The sequence below is a fragment of the Rhopalosiphum maidis genome, chromosome 1 (assembly GCF_003676215.2).
Source record: "Rhopalosiphum maidis isolate BTI-1 chromosome 1, ASM367621v3, whole genome shotgun sequence".
In the NCBI taxonomy this organism is placed as follows: Eukaryota; Metazoa; Arthropoda; class Insecta; order Hemiptera; family Aphididae; genus Rhopalosiphum; species Rhopalosiphum maidis.
This window is the reverse complement of record NC_040877.1, coordinates 60775952-60786903: the sequence shown is the minus strand read 5'-3', so window position 1 is coordinate 60786903 and position 10952 is coordinate 60775952. Positions and strand designations below refer to the sequence as shown.

General features: G+C 29.3%; 1 protein-coding gene across 1 annotated transcript in view; it reads left to right on the top strand.

Moving 5' to 3' along the window:
• Nucleotides 1–8117: 8117 nt before the first annotated feature.
• LOC113548779 (alpha-mannosidase 2) overlaps nucleotides 8118–10952 on the top strand; it is a 129343-nt gene continuing 126508 nt past the window's right edge. The window contains exon 1 of the mRNA XM_026949840.1: nucleotides 8118–8480. Within this exon, the coding sequence (XP_026805641.1) occupies nucleotides 8118–8480 (363 nt within the window). The remainder of the gene's footprint in view (nucleotides 8481–10952) is intronic.

The window sequence follows — 10952 nt, the reverse complement described above, 5'->3', positions numbered from 1 at the left end:
ATTTTTATCAATGAAATACAATGCGCTGCCGTAACATCGTCATCGGATAATGTAATAAGGAATTTATTTTTAACTTAGCAGATTATACAAAAATGTAATATTATGTAGGTACACAACTTCTCTAAGTTAATAATTATTTTTAGTCTAAAAATAAATTAACAATAAATGGTATTATGATTTATGAAGTACGAGTATATACTTTTGTATAGATATAGGCTATTGTGCACTACTACATTACATTCAGAATTTCAGAATTTAAAAATCACAGCGACTTAAATGTTTTGACGATAACTCTACGTAAAGCTGCTTATATAAATTCGAGTATTATACATACATGTATAGGTATGAAACATGAGAGAGGAACAATTTTTTATCACTGCAGCACCTCTAACCAAACAATAAAAATTATAAACCATATATTTTTAGCGGACGTAATGTCCAGGCATATGTATTTATTATTATTATTTTTTTTTGAAAATGTCATCAAAGCATTGTTATCATCAACACCGTTACGACCTATTTCTGATATAGTTCGCTAGTATAATATTCATATTTCATTCGTATTATATTATGAAACCTTGCTAAATTTAACGTACGAGCACGCGTTTTCGTGTGATTTGCAAGTCTGATAAATCGTATTCCTAGAACAGCGGGGAAAGGGGCAATAAATTATACCCTATTCCGACATTTGTGTTTAGAAGACACAGTCCAGTTTTAAAGACCGGATGGGCCGGGTCAGACGCGGGTCAGTCCGGTCCGAGCCTTTGCAACTCATTAGTTATTATAAACACACTATGTAACCAGTAACCACCAAATGTAATGTATACATAATGTTTATAAATCATAACACGTTGCGGTATACGAACAACACGTTCCCTATAAAATGTATACAATGTATATATTGTTATTCTGTAGTACACGCGTAGTAAATTAATGTAACGAATATTAAAATTAAAATCGCAAGTGCCTCGATATCATAATAATATTATAATAAATGAAAACACACGTATAATCTCTTAAAGTATTACTTACAAATAATTATAAAGTCAGATGATTTGATTTATGTCAAAACTACGCATTACAATTTGTTAGATTGTATTTTTTTTTTATGAATAAATTTAATGTATCTTTCTATTTGCCAAATAATGTTTATCGACCGTTTGCAAACAAAATATTGCAGTCCACCGTCACAAAAAAAAGTATAATAGTACTATGTGCATTGTATAGTACGTTATACATATATGGAATCAATTGTGTATTCAACCACAAATGTAAATCTTAGTTTTGAGTGAGATTGACGGGTCATTCTACCGCTGTATAACATTATATCAGCTTAGTAATTCTTAAAGTGCTTCGAAAGTAACACGTGACTTCGTGAGGTATCATTCAATTTATTAAATCGGTACGTTATACAAATAATTCGACGTTGAAAAGTCTACGGTTTCGACATTTGAAAATAATACTTATCATTTTATTGTACGAGTACTATGTACAACTCAACCTGCAAAGTTAGCAGTATAAAATGTATACATATTATATTGACGTAACTTCGAAAACGATGGTCGAGATGGAGAATAGTAGCGCTTGTATGTAGTATGTGCCAATGGAACACGGGACTTTAGTTATAATTAGGTATATTATAGACAATGGATATTTTAATGATGACATTACGTCTATGGCTACTGCAGCACCATAGCACGGTAGTGCCCTCGGTAAACCAACATGATATAATTGATCAAAAAACGTTTTTCTACGTATCTGCAATAATAATATGTTATGTCTAGACTCAATAGTCTATATAGACACCAGTTGGAAGGCAGTACCGGTAATTATTTCTCTTTTCTTTGCATTTTTTTTTTTTTTTTTTATAATATGACGTGTGTAGTTATAGGTACCCATGACTCTGAATACCAGTGCAGCAATTATCAGTTTTAATTCCAGTTTTGGACCTTGACAAAATTAACGTGCTAGCAAAAAAAAAAAAAAAATTCAATACCTTGCTATGCGATACATACGACGAGTTTACTCATCGTGAGTACCGACTACTAAGTACAGGTACCCATATATCCATGGGTATAAATAGAGGAGGCTTAAGATAGCTTAACCCTATCGGACCATTTCAAGCCCCCTTAAAGATATTTTATATTTATGATATATTGTATACATTTATACAAAAGGTGCGATTATAAATAATGTATTTAATTTATTAATTGATAATTGTTGCTTATTACTTGTACTAGACATTTTTTAAATATTATATCAAAATGATTCAAACGTTTCAAAACTTATATTGTTAAACCTATAAATAGATTTATCATAGGCCGGTCTACATTGAATTTTCAACAGTGACAGCTGACAAATAACAAATGACAATTGTGTCTATTATTGTGTTTTGTGAATTAAATTCGCTATTTGTGCGAATTATTTATAGATTGTTGTCTGTTAATAATTATCATGTTTAGCATTTTGAATATTAGAAACTGTAAAATTGCATTCACTAGTCACAGCTAAAGAATAAAAATGGTAATTTTTGACTGAACTGGTATCTACTAAAAATATTGTTTCATGTAAAATGTCTATCGTGAGAATCTATATATATTGTTTTCACATAATGAACAAGTAATTACCAAATCATTTTTGAGTATTTTGACATCATTTTTTTGACTCAAAAATCCCGTGTACATTTGAAGACCCTATTTACGCCTATGACTATATCAACGTGTACATTTTATTTTATTTACATCGTGACCGATATCATATACCTATATACTAGTTTATAGCATCATACTAATCAGAGCATGAATTGCGACACAAATTTGTTTTCCTTCACGGTTGATTATTGCTATTTACCTATTAAATGTATTTCTATTTCATAGAACTGGATATAAAATTCATGATGTACAATTTTTGTTTTGTGGTTTTACCATTTCGGTATTATTCGTTTATATATTACATACTGTGTTATTAATTAGCGACTAGCATGGTGGTATTATAATATTATTATTATATATAATATATATATATATATATATATATATATATATATATATATATATATATACATGTGTTATATAATAGCAAAGCGCATTGAATATGTAAATACATTTTTGCCACGAAAAAAAAAAGGATAAACATCGAAAAATTAAATATAAATATTTTTATATAAATTAAGGTTTGTTTACATTGAATAAACCGAATCATATTTCAATATTTGTGAGTAATTATTCATTAATCATTATCATTTATGCCAATTGCGCATAATTCAATGTTCCTTTTTTTCAGTTAGTTATGGTTAAGTAGAAAAAAATCTGACACTGAGTATTTTGACGAATAGAACGTAATAGAACTTTAAAATTAATCAGTAAGAGTAATGCGGCCAACAAAAGAGCGAATATTAGAATAACAATGACAAAATATTTAGTTTTTTTATAACATTGGGGTAATAATATATTCACATAAAAAAGAGATGACATTTTCAAAGTTTAACTAATAAAATTGAGGATTTTAATTTTAACCCGTTATCATAATTTATTTTTTATATTAATGTTGATAATTCTCACCAATTATCGATATTCGATTTTTCTACCTTAAAAGTATTTCCATATTTATTTCATTTTACCATTTGTTTTTCAGAATTTAAGAATTATAATTTGATTAAAATATGTTTTATTTGTATACAAAATGACCAAAGTATAATGAAATGTTATAGTTAAGAGAGACAACTTATTTCATTTTATACGTTGTGCTTTCTATTTACACGTCGCTATACTATTTAAACAGATTTACGTGCAGCTTTGTATTCTCGACACGTGTTACACATTATAATTTTTACTTGTCCATAAAAATATTATTTTATGATAATATTAAGAACTATAATTAAAACTAGTTATTATATTATCTATATTTTATAAACAATTGGCGGTTTATGAGGTCGATATAATTTTGCAGTTAATATTAAAACGATTTATTTAATATTTATTTAGCAATGTTCTATATTTTACTCACTACTATACTTGCTATAGTTTTATGTAATAAAGAACTGTAAAATAATTTGATGACACCATTACAATTTATTTACAGTGGGATTTTTTTTTACAGTAGACAATTATTGTTCGAAGAGTATTTTACTCTTTTAAAATCAGCTCTTTGAACTTTTATCTTTGTTGGTAGAATTACTATACTATATTATTTTTTTATTTTTAATTAAATGCAACCCATATGTTTTTAGTTTTATAATCTAATAGCATAATATTATATTTTCTTTAAAAAAATTGAAAAGAAATACCCAAATATCCACAATCATCGAAATTGTCAAATTGAATCAATAGTTTTTTGTATTTATGTATATATATATAATATGTATATTTTTTTTATACATTTAAACATTATTAATTCAATTAATTCATAAGGGTGACTTATATAAACAACTCAAAATGTAATAAAATTAATTACTCTAAGAGCTTGTATCAAAATGTCAAGTACATACGACCGATACTAAATTACAGTTGAAAGTTATATTGCATTTATTTTTTATTGTTGATTGTTCAAATTTTAATCACTCTAAAAAAATATTTTAATTTTTAACTGATAATTATAACAGTTATAAATAACTAATACCATATTGATTAATTTATGATTTCGTATTAAAAATGTATTAATTTTGTTTCAAAAATTTCTTTCTATAAACGCGTGGTTTACCATGCGTTATTGTTTTCCTATACACCTATAGCAATGATACATCAATACTAAATGTAATACTGTATTAAATCCAAACATGTTTTACTTTATTTGAAAATCATTTATTTAGTATTTATTTTTGTCTATGTACTCGTATTCTTAAAAAAAAAAAAAATACCAAAATAAACAATTACGGGGACATGCTATTCCTGTGATTATTTACACAAGGATAATTAAAAAAAGAAATATTTCAAAATTTTCACCTCCTTTAAAGCAATGTTAACTGGATTTCATTTTCCTGGTTCAAATCAATAATAATTAAATATTATTCCTTTGTTCGCTTTGAATATAAAAACCTTTTGTTTTTCGATGATATTGACGTATTTATATATATTTATTTATACCTACATATGCTCATAGCTATAGAATTTAGAATTTTTCAAAGGTATTTAGTAGAGAGTGATTTTAAAATAGTAATAAGTAGTCAGTAGTCAATAGTAGTCAGTTTGACCCGCGCGGTCGCTTAAATACGCCGCACTCATGTACAGACGTACAGGTGTAACGATATAGTTTTTCTTTGTAGCATAATAATTGCACTGTGTCATCGGCTCATCGATGCAATAAGTTAACAGCTGAATTTATAAAACAAAATAAGAGTTCACAAAAAGTAACTATATCAATACCGTATTTGGCCCACTATTTGATATAATTTCTAGCGAATCCAAGATTTTACACGCATTTAAACCTGTACTAAAACCGCTTAGTTTTCTCGCAAATAGTTCGTGTCAATATTATCAGGTAAAATACGAACCCCTAGTCCCCTACATTATTTATGTCATCATTTTAAAATATCAATAATCAATGAATATTAATAAAAATTAATCAGATGGCACATTGTTTTTTAACTAAAAAAATAAGTTATAATTTTTTTAGTCACTTCAATTTCCTATATAAACAACGTGATAAGTACACAATAAAATAAATAAACAAACAATTTAGTATAAACTTTAAATAATGTAGATAAGAAAATAATTAAAAATAGTTTTTGTCGATACTATATACACTATAATATATACATACATATTATTATACTTCTATTATAATAATATTTAATAATACTGATAAGTTATAGAACTTACACAAATATTTTTTTTAGCTTTTATACTTGTCTTGAAAATATTATATAGTAATTTGACTCGTCCAACTTATTATAATATTGGGAACTTTGTTTTCAATACATAACATTGTTAGAATTCATCATTTTTCGTTAGCTACGCAGACCGTAAATAATTTTATTGTATCTTTTTAATGCAGAAAAAAACCCTTTTTGCTCTTATACGAAATAAGCAATTTTGACATTATGTCATTAGGGGAATAAGAAATATTATTTTTATATAAACGCATTATTGAAGAGTTTTTTGTTTCATTTAAAAATATATATATATTATTTTTTAATTTGAACGATTTCCTCACCAAATTCTACTTCCAGTTTCTCTATACATATTCAAATATTCACCATCTTTAAACTGTTTCAATAGTTTTTCATATACAGGTCAATTGATCAAAATATGTTTTTCATATCAGAAAACAATTCAAATTTTTTACATTAATTAGAATAATATGTCACTTAAATTCAGTTGATCTATTGTCACGTGTTTACATTAGTAGTTAAAAATAAATGTCTCGATTTTGTTTCTTAATTTTACCCTCTCATTATATAAAAAATAATTTTATCAGAAAAGAATGTATATCTACATATAATTCTAGTTTACTTCTAACTTCTAAAGTTAGATTATAGAGACACTTCACGTACTTCACACCAATATTAATTAATTGAATACTTGTTGAAGTATTATCGAATATTTTTAAAATGGGTGTGGGAGTTTAAACATTTAAAAGAGGGACAAAAATAAATGATTTTATTGTATTGCTAATTATTTTTTCTTCGTATTTATAATAATATTCCTTTCATTCTTTAAATAGCATCAGCAGAAAAAAACTCAATATGTCCAATCTTAACTGATTTATATACTGAATTATTTGACCAGAGAATTGGACATACGCTTCTTAAAAGTGTATAACTGGAGATTTTATTCAACTATTTTGTCATGATATAATTAAAATAAATAGGTGTACATCAAAAAAATATAAATCCATCTTTTAATTTATTTGAAGATTTCTCTTTAATGTGGTGGCATTGATAATAAGAACAAAATAATATATACACAACTAATAGAAAATGTTTCGTGACAAAAAAATGTCGGTGTACAGTAGAACATACAAAATAGTATAGAATTAGGGTGACTCAGTTTACTAAATCTATCAGCAGTCAGCAAAGTGTATGATATCTTACATTATGGGCATATGTCGCATACACTATAGTTTTCCGTGATCATAGGAAGAGAATTCATTTAATACTGACTTATTGGTCGATGCATTTAATTTCTATGCATCTTCCATACACTCGCCGATGTTCGTTCCGCGGAATTCGATGAAATTCGTTATTTAAACGATAGCACCGAAACCAATAATGTGTTATCTGGAATATTATATACAGAGAGTATTTATTTGTGTTTTAGGGGTTTAGGCCAATTCGATTTCAAAAATACATTTTATTTTATGATGTGTTTTCTGAAATCAAACAAAATGTTACATTTTACGAGTTGAGTTATTGTGGCACATAATCGTTATAAGAAACGCATATCGTGTACTTGTTCGATGTCGTTTTAATACGACATTATAATAATATTATAACGTACGTCATACAGTAAAAAGGTGGACATCAGCTGTGAGGTCGTTGGGTCGTGCTGGAAGCGGTCTTACCCAGCGGGTGACATATATACGTGTGTGTATATATTTATGTAGTCGTATCGTACGGGAATATGACTTGTAAAAAAAAATTACTTATTATAATATTATTATCATTATAATAATACACAAAATATTTAAAAGGACTTACGACCGGCAGAAACCGTCCACGGTGGCGGTTATTCGTCCAAACCGCACACGCACTCACCGTGGGGGCTCACCACCGTCGCCGTAATCGTGTTGGCAGTGGTCGTTGTCGTTGTCGTCGTCGTCGGCGGCGGCGGTGGCGGTGTCTCAGTCTCGTTCGACAACGTGTGCCGTTCGCTCGTCACTCGTGCGTGCGTCCATCGAGTCCGTCGAATTTAAACCGAAAACTTAACGTCGCGATATTTGAAAAATAAATAAATATTAGAATTTTATTTTATTCTATTTTTTGTCGTCCTACGGTAAAACGAGTAATAACCGAGAAACGTACTGACAATAATTGTAATAGTAATTATTACTATTTTATTATTTACGTGTACGGGCTGGTTTCACGCGCGTGTACACAAATCGCTCGGCCGCGCGCTGATAGCGGAATTGCTGTCGCAGTCGAAACGCATGGTGGCCGTCGTCCAACACAAATCGTGGACATGAACGGCGGTCGAGTGGCCAAGCGGCTGCTGGCCGTCGTGCTGGCCCTCAGCACGCTGGTCACGCTGGGCCTCTACTACAACGGTTTGTCCACTGGCAGTGGCGTCGGAGGCGGTGGTCGGTCGGACGACAGGCCACAGCCGGCCGCGTTATTACCGGCCATCGAGTGGCCACAGCGGCCCGAGGACGATTCCGCGGCCAACGACGTCGCGCCGTCCGTTCCCAGAAAACGGCCGGGCGCGGCCCTACAACACCGTGTCGTGCCGATGACGGCCACCGTGGACAGGGACACGTGCCCCGTCCTGGGACTAGCCAACACCACCATTGACACGGCGTCGGAATTCTCGCGATTTGAGTTCCAGGTAAGACAGATATAACACCATTTTTGACAGGCGGGTTTTGACGATGATTTAGTTTGGAAACGATTTGCTGATTACTTTAATTAGGTATGTCTCGGGTTGAGTTCTCGAGTACGTTCGCCCCTCGTAATGATTCATTATGAATTTGGATTTGAATTATAATTTAGATTTTTTTTAAATTAAGTACCCATTGTATACTTGACATTTAAAAACCATTCATTTTGTTTTAAAAGGCTTATTTTAGATTATTATTTATGAGTTTATGACAGTTAGTCTGAGATGATATGAAAACAATCTTGTCATTTAAGTGGCTATTTGCCTTATTTTATGCATAAAATAATTTAAAAACGAAACGGAACAATTATTGTCGAGCAGGCAACATCTTGGAAAATAGATTTTAACATATTTATAATTATTACACTCAACACTCAAGACTCAACGACTATGTTATTATGGTCTATGCATATATATTATATAGGTATTATTACTAATAGGTTCTATGTAAATCAAATAGAATAAGAAATAAAAAACATATAATCATATATAGAAAACCAGTCATCAGATTTCTAATTTTGATATGTTCATAAATATTTTCAATCAAAAACATCTACTGATGTAATAGTTTGCAAAAGATATGAGGTTCTTGTTTGAAAAAAAAAGGTACTTAGATTTTTTTAAATATGTTTTTCATCAGATATAGTTAATAGGTAAAGTTCTAAACTTTTATAAATAAGGGTAAGCGTGGTTAAATAATATTCCGTTTTTCGGTTGAAATTTGAGACGATTTTTTCAGAATTTATTCTGCACGACATAAAATGTATCAATAGTACCTACATTTCTCTGATTTCCATTGATAAGTTTCTTAGTATATAACGTCTATAGCATACCAATACGTAATGATGGTATTCTATTTGTATTATATAAAAAAGAATAAAATATTATCAATGTGAAATGATGATTTACGCACAGTCAAGCCTCGTACCTATGAAACGTGTTTAAACACTAGAGGAACATATTTTAACAGACGTATGAAAATAGTAATAAAAAAATGCAGACAGCGCCATTCTTATAAAATATCTACGATATTAACATAAATAATATTTCTCGTCAATGAGTGCACTCGGGGAAGCTTTTTTATTGTCATATGTTCGATAAAGTATACTACCGTATTTATATAAAGAAAATTATAAGCGTAATGAATTACAAAACGTAATAGTCTCGAGTCATGCAGTAGTCTTCAACAGTTTAACCATTATAAATAGGACAGTAAGTTGTAAGGTACATAAAAATATAATACGATATTATATTTGCTTACGTTCGTTAGATATATTTTATCAAAACGTCACGTCTATAGTACAGAAATTAAATATACGAGATGTATAACCAAACACATGCAATACAGTGTTAGGCGATGGTGTATACCCATTACTATTTTCAAGTCTATGTTAAGGAGTCGCGTCATACTACAGCGCGTATAACAAAGGGAATACGCTGATTTTTCATTTCGTCAGTAAATAAAAATGTTCGGATCTCGTATATATATATTATATATATGTTATGTAAGTACCAAAATCAGTAAAATGTAGATCAAGTTGACGATTCGTAAGGAATCGTAAATGTTTATAGTCGTATGAAAACACTTAAATCAAAATCATTATTATTCTCGTTATGTGTGTAGTTTGGAACCTGTTTTTTCTTCAAAACTACGGTGTATTCAATTATTATTGTCAGAAACGTATTTAAAGTCTTATAGTGAGATGAAAATTTAATCGCGTATAAATCAAAAATAAACCAGATGACATTTTATTATATTTGAGCGGAATTATATTTTTTGTTCCGTGGTGACACTATATTTTAGGACACTAGGACAGTATTTTACAATCGAATTTCAAACCGGCGTCAACAATGTGTAATTGGTATCAATTCATAATATCACTTACAAATAAATCCATTCAGTCGCATGTGTAGACTAGTAGATATAGTCATGTTGTGCCTCGCTTTGTATACTATACACACGTAACAAATGCATTAACGACGCCAACTTAAACTCAACAGAGTTTGTCGGAGTTTTCTTTATCTTTGTAATTATAAGAAAGTTGTGTGGTAACAATATATATAGTATGTGGTTCATATTTTCTTGCTTTTCGACGATATATTTGAGTGGTATTCTAAAATATTACACCTACCTGATATGATATTTTTTGTTCATAAATTAAATTTCAAAAATATATAAATAATAAGATTTACGGTTTAAAAAAATATATTATAGGTATATTATGTATTTTCAAACCACATTTCACGCATTGCACAATGCACATTTAAACGAATTAATTTTGAGTGATAATAATCTTTTCAAATATATATTTATTAGGTTATATTTGTAATGTACTTGTCATTAATATTGTTTAAATTTTCTAATGACAAATTTTATAAAACATTTTATGTATTCTAACCAAAAATCAGCAGACATTCTAC